Source organism: Bombus huntii, chromosome 9, assembly GCF_024542735.1.
Source record: "Bombus huntii isolate Logan2020A chromosome 9, iyBomHunt1.1, whole genome shotgun sequence".
NCBI classification, from domain to species: domain Eukaryota; kingdom Metazoa; phylum Arthropoda; class Insecta; order Hymenoptera; family Apidae; genus Bombus; species Bombus huntii.
The window spans coordinates 6,127,094-6,148,255 of NC_066246.1; the positions used below are offsets into that span (position 1 = coordinate 6,127,094).

At 41.5% G+C, this 21,162-nt stretch overlaps 4 protein-coding genes across 15 annotated transcripts in view; 2 read left to right on the forward strand and 2 right to left on the reverse strand.

The window, feature by feature from the left end:
- LOC126869253 (phosphatidylinositol 3-kinase regulatory subunit gamma) overlaps positions 1-7,195 on the reverse strand; it is a 37,002-nt gene extending 29,807 nt beyond the window's left edge. For 3 of the 9 annotated variants that reach the window (XR_007690868.1, XM_050625519.1, XM_050625517.1), the window contains exon 1: positions 894-1,048. Coding sequence is in view for 4 of the 9 variants with exons in the window: in XM_050625522.1 (XP_050481479.1) it covers positions 5,035-5,082; positions 5,155-5,244; positions 5,318-5,402 (223 nt within the window). In the remaining 5 variants the exon portion in view is untranslated. Of the gene's footprint in view, positions 1-893; positions 1,050-5,034; positions 5,083-5,154; positions 5,245-5,317; positions 5,432-5,508; positions 5,977-6,272; positions 6,346-6,953 lie in introns of those variants that run through there. The other 6 variants (XM_050625522.1, XM_050625521.1, XM_050625524.1 and 3 more) reach the window with 6 other exon arrangements.
- LOC126869257 (uncharacterized) overlaps positions 6,982-21,162 on the forward strand; it is a 61,786-nt gene continuing 47,605 nt past the window's right edge. Inside the window, exon 1 of the mRNA XM_050625538.1 lies at positions 6,982-7,130. The gene's annotated coding sequence lies outside the window, so the exon portion shown is untranslated. The remainder of the gene's footprint in view (positions 7,131-21,162) is intronic.
- LOC126869260 (armadillo repeat-containing protein 6 homolog) lies at positions 7,857-10,317 on the forward strand. The gene is made up of 5 exons (XM_050625545.1): positions 7,857-8,100; positions 8,562-8,893; positions 8,977-9,272; positions 9,352-9,617; positions 9,711-10,317. Exons 1-5 carry the CDS (start codon positions 7,984-7,986, stop codon positions 10,074-10,076), a joined length of 1,377 nt encoding a protein of 458 aa, XP_050481502.1. The 5' UTR covers positions 7,857-7,983; the 3' UTR covers positions 10,077-10,317.
- Positions 12,197-21,162, reverse strand: part of LOC126869255 (thrombospondin type-1 domain-containing protein 4-like) — a 39,817-nt gene continuing 30,851 nt past the window's right edge. For all 4 annotated transcript variants that reach the window (XM_050625529.1, XM_050625531.1, XM_050625530.1 and 1 more), the window contains exons 4-18: positions 20,502-20,604; positions 18,890-18,992; positions 18,320-18,492; positions 17,713-17,917; positions 17,444-17,610; positions 17,166-17,259; positions 16,989-17,061; positions 16,665-16,873; positions 15,776-15,908; positions 15,433-15,682; positions 15,072-15,248; positions 14,830-14,994; positions 14,522-14,698; positions 14,235-14,400; positions 12,197-14,152 (exon numbers count right to left, since the gene is read on the reverse strand). In XM_050625529.1, the coding sequence (XP_050481486.1) occupies positions 14,034-14,152; positions 14,235-14,400; positions 14,522-14,698; positions 14,830-14,994; positions 15,072-15,248; positions 15,433-15,682; positions 15,776-15,908; positions 16,665-16,873; positions 16,989-17,061; positions 17,166-17,259; positions 17,444-17,610; positions 17,713-17,917; positions 18,320-18,492; positions 18,890-18,992; positions 20,502-20,604 (2,314 nt within the window). In that variant the 3' untranslated portion in view covers positions 12,197-14,033. The remainder of the gene's footprint in view (positions 14,153-14,234; positions 14,401-14,521; positions 14,699-14,829; positions 14,995-15,071; positions 15,249-15,432; positions 15,683-15,775; positions 15,909-16,664; positions 16,874-16,988; positions 17,062-17,165; positions 17,260-17,443; positions 17,611-17,712; positions 17,918-18,319; positions 18,493-18,889; positions 18,993-20,501; positions 20,605-21,162) is intronic.

Genomic DNA, 21,162 nt, shown 5'->3' on the forward strand with positions numbered 1-21,162 from the left:
AGAAATCGATCTCGAACTCGCGAGGTTCGGTGGAGGGAAAAGATCGACGAGCTATGAAAATAAAGAACACGAAGAACCAGGTAGGTAGAGGAGTAGACGGCTGCAAGTCGAGTAAAGGTTTTCTCGCCGAAACCGTAAAAGCTGAACGAAGAAACTCCTAGCGAGGGAATCCTACAAAAATGCCCGAACTCCGGCTCGTGCAACGACCGCTCCTTTCTCTCGCGAACGCCAACAGGCAGAAAGAAAAAAGCCGGTAACTGCGCGTTGCACGATCGAAAAACTTGGTCGAGTAGAAAAACACAAAGAATTATTTAGGTGGACCGCGCATCGAGAGAAAGAGCTTCGTCGTCCGTTAAAAGAGACTGATACATCGAAAAAATGCGTGGCTGAAATTGAAAATGCGAGAAGAAAAAGAAAAAGGCAAGAAGACAGAGCGGAGAGCGGCTAAGCACCGAGACACGAATGATCCGCATGGTGCTCGAAGGTGCTCCGAAAGAGGGAACTCGCCTGTTCGAGGTGGACGAGTTAATTTTAGTTTAATCGACCGACCTGATACGAGAAGCTCGTGTACAAGCGCCGGTGCACGTACGTAAGTAGGCAGTACGTATCCGCGCACTCGAGACCGAGTCAAAGCACGCCTTCTATACATACGGAAGGACTTGTTATGCGTCGCTGGCTTACGTGTAACTTCGACAACCGCTGCTTTTCCCCACCATGGAATTCACTTTCGAGTTTCCCGACTCTTGGACAACGCGTCACGAACTTCAGGATACAGGAATCTCTACGTGACTCGATGCAGCGGTTCCACGCGTGTATTCGGCTATTCCAGATAAATAGCTTGCTACGTAAACCGTTCACTTTGATACCGGTAATTATTTATTCGAATTATTTACTCAGTTATTTAGGAGGGCCGCTGGAAACGCCTGGAGACGAACGCGTGTATCTCTTCGACGATCCCCCACGTAAACGCGTAAGACTCGACCGTTTAAACTTAACCGGATGATACTCGTAGCATAACTGTAGCGGGTGCGAGAGGCTTCCGTTTCACAGTCAAAGTGCATTCGGATCGGCCGTGTAAATGGAACGGGCGAGGGAGGGTTCGAGGTCGTTCGGATCGAAATCATTCAATTAAGGCCACAGGCTACGGAACAATCATCGGGCCCGACATCGAGCGACGAACGTAGAAAAGACACTTTCCACTGACCCTTTCGTACGCGTCTGACGACGTCGTGGTCGATTAAGATCGTCGACGATCCAGCCGCTATCGAGAGGCTCTCGTATCTTTGCCGCATAGCAAAACGATGCATCGTTGCTTACCAGCAACAAATACGGAAGTTAAATGTTCCCTCGTCGATAAGAATGTGCAGGGCGTTCTCCAGAGATGAATCGAATACAAATTAGAGGAGGGAATGTCGAAGTAAGTACCTGGACGAGTAACGAGCCACGAACGTTCGAACGCGCCTAGGTTCGACAGCACGAATCCACGAGAGAGAGCGAGGTTTTCGTCGCATCGCCGGATACATCGAGCAACAAGAAAAGATTCTTTTTCGTTCGGTTCGTTGGCGAGAACGAAAAATTTCGATACGCGTCGATTCGTCGTTCGGTGTATGGTTAAAAAGTGGAAAAACTCGTGTATCTGCTCGGGCAGAGGGGAAGGGAGACACGAACCGGGGAAGCCGGAAATCGAGGAAAAAAGGGGGGAAAGCGGCGGAAGGGCGAAGCGCTTGCGCGACGAGCTCGTTTCCATGGCTTCGTTCGTTTCACGTAGCAACAGAAGGACTTTTGACCCCGTTCGATTGTCCTTCGAAACAACTCGGTGCCTCATCGTTTTCTCCCGCTTTGTCGACCGAGAGAAGTGAAACGCATCGTTGAATCGCACTTAAGCATCACTCCTCTTTAACCTTAACGCGTGTACCATCTTCGTTTCGATAAGACTTTACTTTCTGCCGGACGATGATTCTCCGTTTTTATAATCTATTCTAGCTCGTCGCGCATAGTCGAAGAGTATCACCGACGAAAATATCAGACGGCTAACGTTTTTTACGCGCGCAAAATTTCAACCTCTGGCGCCACTCAAAAAAAGACAGGTCCTAAACGTCGATGAATTTCGAAAGCGTCGATCACGAATGACGCACGAGTTTAATTTTACGAGCAGATCGATGCGCGAAGAAAGCCACGATATGGACGTTAAGTGGCACGTACCTGAACAGCGCTCGTCGATGAATAGAATAATTTCGATATTGTCTCGTTACGATATATTCTAATTAAAATACATCTGGGTCCCGTTTTTCCAAGAAGCGCACCAACAATTTGCCAAACGAACTGTACCGGGAAAGAATTCTAATTGCGATCAGGAATTATTTTCGTGAAAATGCACTTGCGGATTTTCCTGACAGAGTTTCCCGCGAATCGAGAGGCGAAAGTCACGAGAGCCACGAAAACGCTGCCAAATCTCGATCGGTGGTTCCCCGTATAACTTTCAACCAAAGTCGACGAAAATTTCTTCTCGAGTAGAAGAAAGAAAGGAATTTCGAGGAATTTTTTAGTCAGATTCTGTGAATTTTTGTTCGGTGACTCTGAAGCGAACGCGTTCCTTTTCAACGACAAAACGAAAAAGTCACCGTTTCATATAAAGAATGGAAGTATATTTGCGAACTGAATAATCTACGGTCCACGGTCCTCTTATTTCAGACCATACGAGAGTATACTTTGATGCGACTCTTTCATCCCGTTTCTTTCCAGTCTACGCTTTTTTCCCGCGCTTAGTTTCTACCATAACTATGCGATTGCACGGACTTTCACTCCTGCTTCCTTTTTCTCTATTGAATTAAAAAAATTATACTTTGAGATGATCGTTCCATCTGTTATTTAGAAATGCTCTATTTTCCTCTCTTTCTCTGGTACACGCGTCTGCTTATGAATCACGTACGACTTTATATTGAATATAATGTACCAATGTTAACCCTGCGGTATTACATCCATACACAATCCAATTAACGCTATACGAGCGAATTATATACAGTCTGATCATGAAAATATGTGAAAACAGCATTTTCTTAACACGACGACAACCGTTTCAAATAATTCCACACGCATGATAAAAATCTTAATACAACAAAATTACTAAAAAAAATATAAACGATAAAGGACATTTATCTTTTAAAAATAGCCAAATCCAGCACGAGTAAAGAATGCAGAACCCCGCTATAGTATTCCAGGGTTAATCGTTCCCAAGAAAAAAAAAAAAAAGCTAATCGTAAAAGCGAACAGTCATCAGGTGTCCGTGAAATCCAACGTGCTAAATCGGAGTTGCAAGGACGTATCGAGCGGAACGTAGGTCATGGAAGGGTGTAGACGTTCAGAAACGTGTCTTAGGGACAAGAAAAAAAAACCGTTTTATCGTGATACGACTTTTCCTTTCCTTTTATTTTTCCTCTCTCTCTCTCTCTCTCTCTCTCTCTCTCTCTCTCTCTCTCTCTCTCTGTTCTTCTTATTCCAGTTTCCACCAAGCAAAAGCGTCGATATCGGACACGGAACAAACGCGCTGAGAAGCACGTAGGAGTACTTGAACATCGCGGTTAGGTGACCCCGGTAATCGAATGCACAGATTTTCAATGATTAACCACGGGAGGCCTGGTTGATACTCGCCTGATTACGACAAGGAGTAACACGCCGCCGAGGAGCGTGCAAAGCGACCATTGTACGCGTGAGCGCATCACATCAACTACATCTCGGATTTCTGCTTTCTTTCGTACGATTTCGTGCTAATGCGACTGAGTGAAAAAGCACTCGCCTCGCACGCTTGTCTGCTACGTGATCGCCGCACGGTAGTTTCCTTTTCCGAGCGTGAAATCCAACGAAATGTAAGTAATTTCGTTTGCACAGTTGCCAGCCTATGATATCTGCTGCTGGCTGGCCTATACGCCAATATACGCTCGCAAGGAACGACCCGAAGAAAACCTCTGTGCTCTTCTATCTCTCTGCTCGCTAATTTTGTATCTTCCACGTATTCGTGGCGAGCCTCGTCTATATTCGGCATACACGCCCGCCAAAGATGCCCGAATTATCATGAAATAGTTCTGGACTTATCGCGAGGGATATGACGCATCGCGGAAATTCATTCGATGTCATTTTCATCGAAGTCGATGCACATCTGTATCGGGAAGGGTACCAGGAACAGGAGATTCTCCGATGTCAAGGACCGAAATAGCAGTAAAAGTTATTTTAAAATGCAATCGTTATAATAAGAGAGTATAATCAAAGAGCAGGAGGTGGGGGATAATAGTACGCTATCTGTTTCTCTCTTTGCAATCGGCATATTAAATGACAAAGCTGGTAGAATTATTAATAGTCGTTAAATAGTATCGATCGAATGCAAACGAGCATAATGGCGGTGGTTTGACGAATATTTAAGAAATTTTATATATTTAAGCGGCATAGGGACGAAGCTCGGTAGAGAGTAGATACGTTCCTGAGTCGTACGATGGCAAAACGTCAGTGGTGGGGAACAAGAGGGACAGGAGAGGGTTGTGGAGTTTCAGAAAAGAAACTGCCGGCTGAGCTGGAAACGAAGCGAGGTAAGGTGAAGGGGGACACGATAGTACGCCACTTGAAATCACCGCGACTGCATGTGTTACTATGCTACGCTGCCGCCCTCGACGGTGATCGAAGAAACGACGATGAACTGCGTTATCGGCGCACGCGATTTGTCTTTGAAGAGGACGATCATGTCGCGAATTTCTTTACGCGGTCGGTACCACTTATGATTCACGAAACACATTCAAAAAATTATCGATATCTCGATAATCGCTTTTCTTACGAATCTCGTGAAAACCATTAGTTGAAATTCAATGTTCGCATCGGTTCGAAATGTTTCGGTTTTTTACGGTTTTAAACGTGTTTGTTCGATCGAATCAAATCGTAAACAAATTTCTTTCGGATCTACGTATGACACGAACGAATTGCAAGGTAATCCTTTAAATTTGAATTACTATTGCAGTAATATTTATCGTAAAAAATATTAAAAGGACTCACCTTTACACTTAACTCCCACTCTTCCAGTGCCCCAAACATAATCGTCACCTATAGCAATCAGTAAAAAAATAAATATAATTGTAAAAAAAGATGTAGCTCACAGAATACTGTGATACTTACAATGCTTACAAAGGATAGGGGTTAAAAAATATATATCTATGAGGACGTGATTACTCTTGGGTTTTATATTAGAAGACTCGGCTACATATACTGCAACAAAAATGACGAATTAGTACATATTTTATGTACTTTAGTCTTATTGCAATTAGAAATTATCAAATACCAAATGGCCTATTGCTGAGGGTTACATAAGACGACTCTTCTTCATTATGAGTGTCTAAGTACGGTGATAAGTTTCCTTTCAGCATTAGGACTTCCTCGCGTGTACCTCCAACGTCTGAAAATAAAACGGTCGTTGTTTTAATCGTTCGATTTTATAAATTTGAGATCTTAAAATCTGACAAATTTTCATACCGGTACAAAGTCTTGCTCTTAGGTCTCCTGTTGCTCACACAATCACGAGCACCGTTTCTCTTTCCTCGAAAACGGAGCGTTATCCGAAGTTTATTAAGAAACGATCACATTAACATATTATTTTCTCCATGGAAAAATATATTAGAATTAACTCATTTGTCAGTCATACATTGTATGTAAACACAAATAATTTTGCACAACACTATAATCACAGAACATAATCTCTTCTGACCGTTGTGCATCCTCTTCTTAGACTTGATACATTTTTATCTGACTTTATTTATACCATTGATTGTGTCAGAACAGATTCTTATTCAATAATCGATGTACACTAGTTAAAACTATTTGTAGCAGTTTGAGCATCATTTAAAAAGTGATTTTTCTCATTTTATAAATTTGATTTTTTTGTTGATTATATGTCAAACAGCACCCGAATTATTAAAAACTTACAGTAACTCTTTTTTAAGGCTACTCGCGTGTATGTATAGAATTATATTTAAAAATCTTGTTTGATAAATATATATAATATATGTATATATATATATATATGTATATGTATATATATATGTATATATATATATATGTATAGCAATGTAAATGATGAACTATGATACTTTGAGTGTCGGCTCCTTGGACACACAAAATTTATCAAAGTAACTTGATATGAACACAACGATAACTAGTCATGCATGACAATGTGATGTATCATGATTTTATCATTCTTTCTTGTATTTCTTTTGTGGAGATCCACAGTTCAAATATACCTCTTCCTTCGAATGAACATTTATTTCATGCCGTGTCATATCCACTATCGCCTCTTCAAGCCTAATGCTATTTCTGAAACAGAAATAATATTTATGAGATTCTTTGCGCAATTCTCTACAGATAAATTCATAAAATATCATAGCTACACTTTATAAACCAATGTATTTTTCAATATGTGAAAACATTACAATTACATTGAATAATATATACTAAAATATCTGTTAAATCAAAAATACTGTGATAATCTTTACAAAGAATACACAAATTAACTTTTTATGATGGAAATTGCGAATGGAAAATACGAAAAACATAATATCTATTCAACGAATGACGTGAATGGAGTACGTAGCGTTTAAAAGTGGCCAAGTTATAATCAATGAAATGTTATAATTTTATGAAACTCGTTGCTCTGTTGCACTAAAAAATTAATTTGTAAATATCACAATTCATTTTAATCACATGGCGACTTTTATACGTACAAAATTGTATAGTGCACGCCTTTGATGATGAATGGAGCATAGCGAAGTTTACACGCGTGATAAGTAAATAATCGTAAGAGCAATGCTTCTTGAGCTCTCATAAAGCATTCACTTTTCAGATGCACGTAAAAATCGTCGCGTTGTTAGCACAATGAAAAACACAACGCCCAAAAGTGATTCGGAAAAGATTAGGCTTCTTACGAGCAAGAAACTCAGCGGAGCTATCGGTGGGGATGCGAGAACGAGACTTGACAATATAGGTATCGTGTAGCCGATAAACGTCAGAAACACTACCTTCGCACTTCGGTACATCGAATTCTTGAGGTTTTCAATTTCGGCTGCCAACAAATCGACGAGAAAACTTGGAAGGATCAAATAGTAAGTGACAAAGAATTGTTTCCCTCGATCGCAACACGTACGAACACGGTTAGGCCAGGCTAAGCAGCTGAGGGCGCTGCAATCAATCATTGCTTACGTTTTGCCAGGATGAGAAACCCACTGGTTCAAATTTATTTTCAATCCTCTTTACCTCCGTTACGTCGATCATTTAAATATGTTTTGGTAACAAACATAAATAATTTTATTTCTGTTAAGAATGAGCAGGTTGCAAATGAATATGTACATACATATACATATATATAATTTCACAGTATTGAAAGCTTGCGCCAAAAGTATTAAACTGACACACAATCATATCTGTGATATATTAAGCTAGATACGCACTCATTTCATTTGCTCTCATTTTTATATATGTATATTTTTTATATTGTCTAGTATGTTGGTGAACCTATCGTTTACATTCGAAAATCATTTCTTCAATTAACGTTAATCAAAGATATAGTAAATGAATTAATATTAATTATTGAATAAAATTATTTATTAGCCGCTTTCACGTTTCTTTCATTAAGATAATATCGAAACAAATTATTGTAAAACACGCAGTTTTATAATGTAAATAGAATAAATATAGTTTACTCTATTTTAACGAAGCTAAAATATTTTACTTTATTTTAATAAAGCAAAAGTAGTATCTTAGGGTCCCTAGATTTGCCCCCACCATTCTGCGATCCGATCGTGATAGGTATTTAGTATAACGTATTACAGAACACGATCAGATTGACATTTGTCTTTTTGCTCTCACGTGGATAAGGATAACGCATATCGTACTCTCGCAAGACAGCATTCATTTCCTAATATAGAGATTCAGGACACGGTGAACAAAGGTATAGCAATGGTTCGCGTAATTACTCAGGAAACTTACGATGAAGTTGTTAACGAAAATATGGAGCAATTTTCGATGACTCCTAAAGAAGCTATAGAAGACGCGGTAAAACAATTCGAAGCTCAGGTATTCAGATTTGTTTATTTCTGTTTTTATAACTTAGAGATTTGTGAGAAGCGCTTGTTCATTTGTTATGAAGTCTACTGCAAATTGTATAATGTGTCATTCAGAAGAATAATTAAAATTTTAATGTTATTTAGCACATAGAAGTTCTTGAAATTGTAGTTTAAGCTTAAACAAATAGTGCATCTATACTATTATGTTAAAGGCATATTTTCCATTAAGTTAATTGTGTTTCATAGGTAGTGATTGTACGATAATAAGATCAAACTTATATTATTTTTATATCGTTTGGAATTAATTAATGTCTTTTCATACTAATAGCTAACTACCATATAAATGTCAATCTTTATTACACTGAATTGATTGTACATTTCAGAGTATGATGTGCAAGAATACTAGAATTCAAATAATCTAGCACATGTTACATAAGTACATGGTTGTTTTTATCACCTCTATTTTTATAGGGTGTAGACTTGAGCAACATCATTAAAGATTTAATTCTCAATGATGACAGCGAATTAATCGTATCTTCTTTAAATCAAATTAATAATGCTATAGAGGATCAGAATTATGAAAATGTTCATCATACATTAGACAAATTGAGAAATGAATTAGACAAAGATATCGCACGTAGAATATATGCTGGAAAGAAGGGGGCATATAATACTTTAATAAAATTAATGAAAGCCTGTCTTAATAATGCTACTATCATAAAATCGGCATTGAAAGCTATTACTTCATTAATGAATGGTAATCCAGACTTGTTGAATGATGAGGGAATAGCCTTGCAAATACAGTAAGAAGTTATTATTAGTTATGATCAGATATAATGGGTAATAGTTCTTCATCTGTACATTATTCCATCGTTCCATTTGTTAGGATTTTAGATAGATATCCAGATATTTCAACATTACAATTACTTTTACGGTGGATAAGAGAATGTTGTATAAAACACGAGCTTAATAGACAAGGTATTTTTAATGCGGATATCTTTAACAAGCTTAAAAAAATATTGATTCGTGATGATACGTCTGGACCCGAGTTAAGAGATGCTTGTGCTGTAATTAGAGCCTTGGTGTTAGATGATGATATTAGACACGAATATGGAAAAGCTCATGAGCATGCAAGTGTTATTGCAAAAGGAGCCCTCAATGTCCTTACTGGGTTGTTGCCAAGTAAATAGCATTTAATCGTTCCTGTGTTTAGAAGTAATTGTGTACATGAAGTTTTAACATTGTATTTTATTGTATATAGGATATAAGAAAGATAAAGGGGTCGTGGGTGACTTAATGATAACTTTAGCGGCGCTAATCGTGCGGAACGAATTTTGTCAGGAAGTAGAAGATGCAGGAGGGCTAAAGTTCGTCATAGATGTTATGATCGATCATCCAGATTCAGAGAAATTAAATTGGCAAGCCTTAAAATTGTTGAAAGCCTTAGCTGGAAATGACGATGTAAAGTCTCATATTATAACATCAGGCTGTGGCCCTTTGATTGTTTCTGCTATCAGTAGAATGAGAGTAAGTTTGCATTTTTCTGACGTTGCTTTTAATGAAACACGTTGTCCAGTAATTAGTCTAGATCGTTGTATTGAAACGTTGATCACATCATAGGAATCTGAGTGTGTAGTGACCGCAGGACTTGCATGCATTTCCGCATTAACACTGAGGTGTCCCTCAAACGCTGGTGTGTTTTACGATTGTGGAGCGCCGCTTGTAATCGTAGACGCGATGAAAGCTTATCCTAAAAGCGTGACTCTGTTGAAACAAGCTGCTTGGGCTGTACGCAATATGTCTGTACGAAATAAGGCAGAATGTTCAGAATTTATTACTCATGGTATAGAGGACGTCTTGACAAGTGCCCTTAAACTACACGGTTCTAAGGTCGAAAGTGACGTGAAGGCGGCTTTGAGGGACCTGGGACTGAAAGTAGAATTGAAAGAACGATGGACCGGTAAAGGTGTATCCATGAACAATTAATCATTGTCATTGCGACCATATGCGACTTGAAAATGTTTCAAACATTTTTTACATTTTGCTTGAAAAAATGTCAAATATATATCAAAACTTAACAGCTGATATTAGTATTTTTCATAGCACTCGTATTTATATGTATTATATATATATATATATATATTGTTTTTTTAACTTGTTTTTTATATACTAGATATATTTATATGTTGTGTATTATTATAAATTTATAATAAACTTTTATCTTTAATACGATAAAAATGTGATTGATGATTCACGATTGCGCATGAAAACCACTGATATAATTCTTATCGTGACAGCTTGTTTGCTGATATTGTTTCAAAAAATCGGATTTTCATAGTTTTATCTTTTCTTTCTTTTTATTGAACAAACACAAAATCTTGTTTGCCAACACGGGAACAATACATTTCCGAAAAATTGAGATTCGGTTAATAACAATTACGCGAAGAATGTATCTTATTTGCTAGACATTTCAGACAAACTTTTCAATTCGGTTACCAATCTGATTCGGTATTTTCGTAAAGTATAAGCTCGATTTTTAATATTTTGTCATTTCGGATTTTCAAGGTCCTTTTGAGCAACGTCAGGTGTATAATATACATGTATCCGATTATTGGGAATAATATCCGAAATTACATCCACGTTTAAACACGTAAACACATCCATGTATGATGTACACTGTACAACATTGAATTTTGCCGATCAGTCTATACTCTCCATTTTTCCTTTACACGTCTCTACAACAGATACAATGATAAACCATCGGGATGAAGTTTCCATGAAATTACCCCTCCGACTGTTTTAACAATAGTGATAAATGTACTCGACGTAATAGATATTGTTCTCAATAGGCTTTGGTAAGGATTTAAAACATTAAGAATTAGGGGGTTAAAATTGATGAAAACTTCTCATGTTATAGACAATGTTCTTTGAATATCATAGAATACACATTTACGATGAGGAACTGGCGGTCGGTCCGCGACATTTCCTTACATCGATAAACCATTGTTAATTATTCTTCGTTGTACTTCACTCCTGCAAGAGACTACGATTATATCACAGTCTTTGACGAGGTCACATTTGCTGGCGAGCTCTATACGTCTCGAGCGAATGTGATAATACAATAAACATACCTTTATTTACTAAAAAGTGATCGAAAGTAGACGCAAAATATCGTGAGTTCGAAAATGAATCACAGCTTAGATCTCTACGTTTACTTTCATAGATCCAAGTGTACTTTTGGTTAAAGCAATCGCGTAAGAAAATATATATATGTATATATTTGAAAAATCTACTAGAAGAAAATATAAATACAGCCTTTGGAAAATGAATTTTAACTACGCTGCTATCCTATTAATCCAACGATCCTTCGATAGCTAGAATCGGTTTCGATTTGTGCAAGTGATCGTTTCTAAGTGTAGAGACAAACGTAATGCTCGTGTGGGTACGTTACATGGTGAAATGTATACACCGCTTGTATCTCTACGAAACGCATGCCCACATCGTAAGGTACTTGAAACTTTTTTTTTTCTTTTTCTTTTTTCAATGTTGCTCGACTACTCCTTTTCTATTCCTATCCTTGCAACACAAGTCAGCACTTGCTGGCCATTTAAATAACATACCGTAGGTAGGGGGATGCCCTTCGCCGAGACACGTACATTTACCATTCATGGTGCGCGTCACAGCCATAAATATTAATACTCAAATAGTAAACGGGATACGGTACAGTTATAGGTATACAGATCTACTGTAAGAGCTGACGTTCGGTTGAGCAACTTTTCTCCAATCTGGCACGAAAGTCATTACCAACCATGTAATTAGATGCGTTTTGTTGAATCGGTAATAAGTCTGTAATTAGAACTTGCGGAACTGTTTCGTACACGCATGCAGTACACGTATTTCGAATCGGTAGCTACAACGTGCGTATAAAAAACGAAGACTAGCAAATGAACAAAAAGAAAAACAAAAAAAAGAAGGAAATCGAAAGTAAAATGGAAAAGAACCGAACGAACGAGAAGAATAGAAAATTCTACCTCGTCTAAAATAATTCGGGTAATCGACACTTACCTGTGAATCAGCCTGTGTCGGTGTAAATTAAATAAACGATACAAGGAAAAACGGAAAGTTTATTGAAACGAATTGCAACAGAAATTAGAACAGCTTCTCGAGAGACACAAAGCGGGCTCGGAGTATGGTACGGTGTCCGCAGATTTCCTTGATGTCGAGAAGGCAAACCGGAATGCGATTTAATTGACACTGAGAATCGATTGCCCACGCAGTTTTCACGAGGTTTCCGTTAATCGTTTGAAAACGTTACCTACTTAAAATTAACTCAACGTTCATATATCTTATAAAGGTGTTTGTACGCGCGATTAATTCATCGATTAATAATACGTCGAAAACCTCTCGCGACTTCTACCAGGGACGACGAAAATTAAATTCGATTCTACGTATACAGTATACCAGTGACTTTATACTTTCTACACAGAGACAAGCGTATATTTGATTCAATACCATTGCTATAGTTAATATCCTACGACTATGCTCGCATATTAAGAACAGGCGAATCAGTTGAGTTGACATCGACCACATAGAACGACGAATACACGAACGTCTTGATACTTTTTCGTGGTTAGCCCGAGGTGAAATATTTTCCTAGAGATCGAACGCGTTTCTCGAACTCGTTCCTCGAGACAGGAACGTTAACGAGGGGAAAGGATGTCGGCGTGCTTCCGGTTCGGAGTTGCCGTGCTGTCCTTGTCGCGGATGAATTTGTTAATAAGTCGGGTTCGTAAATCAAAATCGCCAGATTCATTCGATTCGATATGTTAATTAAATGCTCAGATAACAGAAATTACCCGCGGCCTGCATCCATCGTGGTACAAATAGTCTATACGGGCACATAAATAAAGTTTTGCAACTAATACAGCCTACCTATCGTAGTACATCGAGAGCACATGCAGTCGTATCGATCGACACGTTTTGCTTCTTCTTTTCGCGGAGACACCGCAGGCAGCTCGTGTACTCGCTCGGAGCTCGTTTCGTTTCGCGTGTCCACGCACGCTTGTCCAGGCACAAGCTCGCAGGTTTACCTAAATGGATACATGGGCGTACAGGTTTCACATGGAACGCGCATGCAAATGGGACCGCAACTCATCCAGGGGCGTAACAATGATAATCCCTCGTTCCTTGCCGACGATCGAGCGTATTTATCGGTCCCTACTAAATCTACGGTATCGCAGGATTTCGGAAAAATTCGATAGCAACTTCCCCCGCCCATAGCCTTTATCGATGCTCACATGCTTTTGCTTTAGAAACGTTTGCTTCGCTCTCGTTCTAAACGCACGACTCGAGATCTCGAAGTCGAATTATCGGTGTCATCGGTCTTGGTCGAACACGGCGGAATTGGAGTGCGGGGCCAAGATCGATGCATTGACAAAATTACGCCCCTGCAGCTGGCTGTTCACGCGGTCACACTGAGAGATATCTACACACGCAACACACGTGCATACATGCCGTACGATACGAGTTTCTGGTGCACAGACGCATCATGCTGTCTGGCGTTCCATTTACAAACGCCCTCGGTACACTCGTTTATTCTCCAACGACTAGTTGATTCTTCCGTACTAGCGAATTTTCATCTATTTTCTGCATTTTCGCGGGCAATTAAATAATCGTTCTTCCGCAACGTGCCGCGTCGGAATAAGATAACAGAAGGAATAAAGTTACGCGGGGTTAGCTTGTTATCGCGTTAAATAAAATTATACATGTAAGAGGGTCGTTCCTTTGTCACAGTCTTATTGGTCGCTGAAATCCCCCGTTCAAGTTTCCCCGTTTACATTTAGCTAAGGGAGGAAAGCAACGAGTTTAATCGAACACAAAACGGCCGCGACCATGGTTGGGTGGACCTGCCTGAAACGGTGGCTTGTTCTCGCCGTCGAACGACTATTCACGACACCGACAGCACGAATACTTGTAGTACTTGATGCGGCACAGACCGTTCTTCACGACCAACGCACAATTTGGATGTTTGTCGACGCACTCCGACGACGCCTCGTAAGCTTCTGAAATTGTCAACAATTTATAGATTCGTTAACACACGTTGCAATACGAACCGAATGAAATACGAAGGACCAAAAAGCTTACTTTTCGGTGGTTTGCTCGACGACGAAGGATCCTTTTTACACGGATCCAAACTGCACTGCTGGTGGCCGCTAGGTTTCGCAACATCCTCGCAATTCGAGTTGCTGACACCCTCGAGAATACAACGAACCAGCCTGGTTTGCACTCCGGTGCCGCATGTCACCGAGCACTGAAAAACCGTGTTGGTATTTATATCCATATTTATATGGGTATTTATATCGCAAAGTCAAAAAGTCACGGTGGTCGAGCGATCGTAAATCTACGCGCCCGACTCGACTCTGGCGATTTACCTTCGACCAGTTCGAGGTGAACCATGTCGGTGTACACGCGCTCGCTCTGCATACTTGTTCGTTTGCTGGCCTCGAACCGTTGCAATTGCTCGCCGGCGACACGACTAATTCTTTGTTCGTCCTTGCGACGCAAAGAACTTCTCGATACTGGACACCCACTCCGCAAGACACGGAACACTGAAACCATATTTGTCGATGCTTGTTCAATCGAGACGATAGCAACTGATACGGTGGCGTCGTTTTGTCATCACCAAAGATTCGACGACGAGCCACGAGAGTTACTCTGTGTTTGGTTATCTGTTACTAACGAATGACCATGGTCCGGTGAACCATTTCGCGCTATCGCAGTTCGATTCTCTTCCGAAACATTGTCTCTCCGTTTCCGGCCTCTCTTTGGGATTGCAGAACAGCTCGCTACCATCGGCACAGGCCACTTGCCTCGTTTCCACTCCGCTACCACATTCTGCCGAGCACTGAATCAAAGATAAAGAGACGCGTTCGGTGGATATCCCGTGTCTTACAATCCTTCCTTTTCGATTATTGATTTTACCTTGGACGACCATTGCGAGTAGAGCCAAGGAGCACTGTGCTCGATCCCGGTGCGCATACAAGGCGCGGATTCGCAGATTTTCCGAGAGTCGGGTTTGTTGAACGCGGAACAGGCATCCCCCGACGTGATGCATGTCACCGTTCTGTTACGAATTCCCGTTCCACAAGTTGTCGAGCACTGAAATCGTAAAAGCCCGCTGAAACCGTGTCAGCCGTTCGAGTACAAAATGCATTTCGCTTAACCGTTGCATTAGCCGGGCTTCGGGCCACTTTTCTAAGCGAAAGGAAGCGGCAAAGCTACTTTACAAGGAGCGCTCTATCTGTATGGAAGGGAAAAAAACAAGAAAAAAGGAACGACGTACTGGGCCCCAGGCGCCGACGTCCCATCTGGGTGTGTCGTGCTGAGAGTGCATGTGCCTCAATTCCGGACCGTTCGTGCAAGCCGGTTTCGTACAGGTTTCCACGCTTCTAAGGTCAGGCGGTTGTACGCACGCACCGGCTGCCACTCGCATCGTCAAATTCGCATTTAGTTCCTGTACGCACTCCAATTTCCGACTCCTTGTCCCGATGCCGCAGCTGACCGAACATTCGCCCCACGGCTCGGCCCTCCACCTGCAACCACGTACAATTCGTTTGCAAATTTAACGCGCGAGATCGTTTTGCGAGCCAATTTTGCAGGCGAATTACCATAAGAAAGCGAGTTACCTAGGCGGACAGGGGTTGTCGTTGCAACGCAACGGGGGCGGTTGTTGCGGTTTTTCCACGCTACGACAACGTTTGTCGTTCACGATCATCTGCCTGTTCTCGCGGAAGCACTTGAAGATCGCCGTCTGAACGCCTAGAAACGGAAGTGGCATTTTAACGCTATCTTCGTTTCTTTTTACGATTTTCATTCGAACGTAATTCTTCCGGCCGTGTGATGTTCGCCGAGATCGCAACTTGCTCGAAAGGATCGAAGGGTCGCGCGGTATTCGAGGCCAGTTATCGTCGTTGTCGAGAATGGAAATTAAGAAAGGGTCCGTGACAGCTGTCTCGACGTTATCTCGGACTCGCCCGTATGAGCCGTCAGTCTAAATGAAAAAAATCTCGGTGGTCCTGGCTTCGCGATGCGGCATCGGACACGGTCGCGTGTAAACGTTCCGACGTCAAAGAGAGAGAGAACGGAGAGCCGACCGCTGGAAAATAATAACGCGAACGTTGGTCACGGATGTGGGGCTTCCTGCTAATAAATTTCATGAATTGGATGGCACTTCCGCGATGGCGATGAGCGAATCGAGCGTTGTAATCTCACGGCCCTCCGAACTCCGGCGATAATACCGAAACGAACGAGTCTCGGCCGACTTCCCACGCGCGTCTCGATTAGTCGAGCTGCTTGTTCGTTGCTAAAGCTCGTTTTAATTGTCTACGCGCTTTTTTCCTAATTGAACGTTTAATTACCGTGTCCGAAAAATCGAGCTCGTGACCCCATCACCAGTTGAAACATTGATACAGATTAGAATCGTGTGGGAAGCGTTGTAACTTCGATTATGTGCAACATCTTCTTTCGTTATTCGTCTTACGAAATAAACGACGAAGAAATTGAGAAATCTCATACCTCCACCGCATTCCTTGGAGCAAGGAGTCACTCCGAACATCTTCCAAGAGAATCGCAGACGTTTCTTCTTTTTGTTCTTCGATTTTGGCTGATCCCCGGCCATCACCGTAGTAGGCGAATGCCTCATCTCTTCCTTCCGTCCTTTCTCGCGAGCCCGTGCTCGATCTTGATTATGACTCGTCGGTGATAAATCTGCTTTTTGATTGGATCTGAAAAGGCGAAAGTGCTGTCTACCTTGACGTACGAATCGTTTCGTTCAACTAATTCGAATAATCGATCTTGATAAAACAAATTTAACAAGTGTAAATATTTGCGAATATTTACATTCTAGTGACCGGAAAGGTTGGCCGGATGCGAGCATCCGAATCGGGGATTTCGTTGCCGCGATCGACGGATCCTGCGAAAAGGGCAAGATACCAAATCATTCAAAGATCATTCTGCGCTTCGCCCAAAGTCAGTTACATAAAGGTATCGTCCTGAAAACCTTCCTCGATGAATTACCTATCGGAAAGAACGGCGGTGCTATCACTGGCTTTCCATTGAACGGCATCATGTATTTGTAAAGCACTCCAGGGTTCATTTCCTGCGCCAGAATCTGGAGAAGCGATTTAAAAGTACAATACTCGCGACATCGACGTATGACATCGCGGTTAAAGTACAATATCAAGTCGAGAAACGATCCTCGATGGAAAAGAAAAAGAAAAAAAAAAAAAGAAAATAGATGGTCGATCCAATAAATTCGAACGAGCGAGATATCAGAGACTTCTTTATGGGCGTACCTCTAAATGCAAAGAATCGTTCAGTGGCCCGGTTGCCAAGATACACTCCATGCGGTTTTTGTCACCCCTCTGGTATGTTAATGTCGTGCCAGCCGCTTTATAAGTGCCGCTTGGACTGTAAGCCAAGGGTCCGTTCAGGATGTAACTACCGTTGCTGTCTTTCAACGCTAACACATCGGATTATTCGTTAACAAAGCATGGAGGGAAAGAGGCATTGCTTTCATAGCCCTAAATAAACGCGGTTTCGAGCGTGTTTTTTCATGAAATACCTAAGAAGTTACTACTGAAACGTAGTTCGGAGATGTTGAGAGACATGGCGCCTTTCGGGATGGTGGTTACGGGTTGATGACCCCTCGGCAGGATTGGTTCCATAAAAATACCCTCGTACAGTCTACAACCTTTACCCTGACCACCGCAGACACCACAAGCGTCCATCGTAACGCCGGAACCTACCACACCGTCGCAACCCACGGACTGTGAAAAAAAAAAAAAAAACGAAAGAGTAAAAATATACAAGCACTTGAAAATGGACTTGTGTTTTATACCGTGAGCGTAACACGACGTTTCAACGATAACAGAAGGGATTAATGGGCTGAAACAATTCGAAAATTAGCGTGAAACGACATACCATCGAACAACGGGAAGCAACACAACGCGAAACAACGTCGGACAGAAGGGAGGGAGAGAAGAAACTAGCGGAACGAACAAAGGGGACACGGTTAACTAGTCGCGTCGCCATCAAATCGGGTGTAATTAAAAAAATGCAAAGGGAAAGAAAAAAACGTCGCGCGCCGATTTGACCGATCACATCGACGAGGAATCACGATTAATTTCCCGTCGTGACGTGGAGGAATACTTTGGCTTGACTCATCGTACCTTGCATTGTCCGGCGACACAGAGCCATCGGTCTGTGCGTTCCATAGAAATTCCGGTATTATGTCCACGAAGATTCGGAGCGTCGCAGGGTGCGCCGTCCATTACTGCCGGTTCAAGCGTTGCATAAAAACGCTCGCCAACGGCGCGGCAATTGAGCGCGCAAGAATTCGGTACTGGTCAACAGTAATAACAGTTAAAAAAAAAAAGAGACACTGGATCCTTTTGAAGGAACGATTCGTGAAACGTTCAATTACGCGAGAAAAATTTATAACGGACGAGTAGTTAGAGAAAAAAAATTGAAATTACACGGAGCAATTTTTATAATGTTATTTCTACGTTAGTCATCGTTTTCTTGTTTTAACTCCGCTGCAGATTCAAAAAGAATTTAAAGTAAGTTATCTCGATGATTTTATTTCGGTCATCCCGTACAAGCAATGCCAAACGCTGTACAAAGCTGACTCGAAACAGACGCGTTCGAAGCGTACTAAGATAAGTACAATACAACGTCGTGCTTTAACACTAAATTGTCGACAAAGTGGCAAGACGAAGCTCGCAGCGACTTTAGCTTACCGTCCAAGAATGGAACCCAATCGTAGCTCTCGCCCTTGTAGTTTCTTCCGTTGTACTTGGCACATTGTTCGGCCCGCAAATCCTCCGGGAAGTTCGGGCATTTCTGTTGCAAGCAATGGCTTAATTAAACTCCAGGTAATTAACGATCGATCGTTGGGAAAGTTGTTACGCTGTCACTTGGGGCGTCTGACGACCCACGGCTCGATCGAAATACGAGAGAATTTTTTCCAGAAGCATTTTACGATTTTTTGCGCTACGAAACGTAACACGAGAACAGAAGCCGTCCGAATTTCTTTAAATTTCCACCCAATTCCATGCATTTATAATGGATTTCAGTGGCTTCAAAAAGGAGCCGCGCACTCGGAACGAATACACTGAAACGAGAATACCGACGCGTACGTAGAGGAGAAGCGTAACCCTGGTAATTTCCGGGTGGAAGATTAATTACCGGCCAGTAAAACCGTGAATAGTCTCGCATGTTTGTAAACCACCGTTTCCGAGGTAAATCTAGCCGAGTCGTGGCGCCGTAGCGAAAAAAGAGACAAGTGGTTAACATGCAAAGTTTTTAATTGCAATGCCGCGTTTACGCGCAGGAAATTAACTAGCATGCGTTCAGTCGGCAACAAGCCGTAAAAAATTTGTCTGCTTCGAAACAAGATCTCTCGGAGTAGGCAATTAAAATTTACGCTCGTCACAAGGATGGATTCATTGTCGACCACGAGTATCGTGTCTAGATCAGTCGACGGCTGATCGATTCCGACGGTGAATTTTCAATTTTTCATTTAAATTCATTTTCGTTCGAGACCCTTTGAACCCCACGAACGTACGTGCACCAGCAATTTCAAAGGAATTCCATTCGATCGCATACTCGAAATGATCAACGATTCGTCGATTCGAAACGCTTTGAAATCAAACCGGAAGTATTGATTTCACGAACGCGAGTCTTTATTATACACATATACATAGATATAATAGTCACGGGTATCTTTATATCCACGAAGGCCTAATTATCGCTGGCGAGTACCTGGACAGAGGCCAAAGTCGTCCATTACCAACGAGTCTTTAACTCCGCAGGTGGTGATTATTCTTATGAATTTTAAACAACACCGGTGTACTTGGCTTAGCTAGCCATATAAATTGCCATCGTGGGTATCCTTAATTGGCCTCTGCGATGATTTGTTCGCGACTCGTGACGTACCGTCGAAAAGAAACCCTCCAGCGATCTTCGATATGCATCTGTTCTCTATGCCTGCCTACGACCCCATGATAGATGCACTTACATACTCTCGCTCACTGTGTAAATGCAGCTCTTCCTCGTGTTGAAAACTTCTAACGATCCTTCTAACGAGTTGTGCGCGCTCCACGCAAAATTCAAGTGGCGACGGAGATATGTCGTTTTTTTACGATCATTAGATAAAAAGAAGCACAAGTCGACGATCGTTTCTGGTTATTCGTTATTTCACTGCGAGATCTGCTTATTAATAACCCCGCTGTTAACCGAAAAAGTTCACCACGCACGGAGTCATTGAAATACAAACGTTAATTTATCACGCGTCTAGACAGGACGCAAAGGCGTAAACATCGATTCACATTACGTGTCGCGTTGATTTACCTGCGTGTTGCACGTGTGGTAACGCTTGTATGTACCGATGCAAATGGGCCGCGAGTTGCTCGTGCCATTCTCCGAGATAATGCTCCGCTTCCTTAACAGTCGCCTGAAACAAATCGGTCGCATTACTCCTACCTATCGACCAACGATTTATCTTTGCTTTCCGTACACCATTTTCGCGATCTTTAACGCGTTTCATGTTCAACGTACTTTTCGGTTAGAAGGCAGCAAGAGTGTATACATGAAACGGTGCACGTACGTGCATCGCATTAACGTTGCCTATTTCAGTCCCGTTTTTTATCGTCACGTAAAATTTATTCCACTTAAAGCGTGTATTTTTCTTTTTTTTTTTAACGGATGAAAGACGTTTATCAATATGTTATTTTTTCCTTTTCTTATCTAAAAACAATTACGGAACACGTAGAAGAATAAAATGCAGAGACTTTAAACGTAAGACAGGGGAGAGTGAAAAAGTTTTTCGTTTATTACCGTCGACTGACGGGGAAAAATACTTTAACGGTACAACAGGTCTTAAACTATTTTATCGCCGGTCGAGAAACTCACGGGTCCATCGATAAATCCTGCGCAAAGTCACGTAACCGCGCAGGTAGCGTTACAGAGGTGTAAATGTCAGCGACGATAACACGTTTCGGGGCCGCTCGCG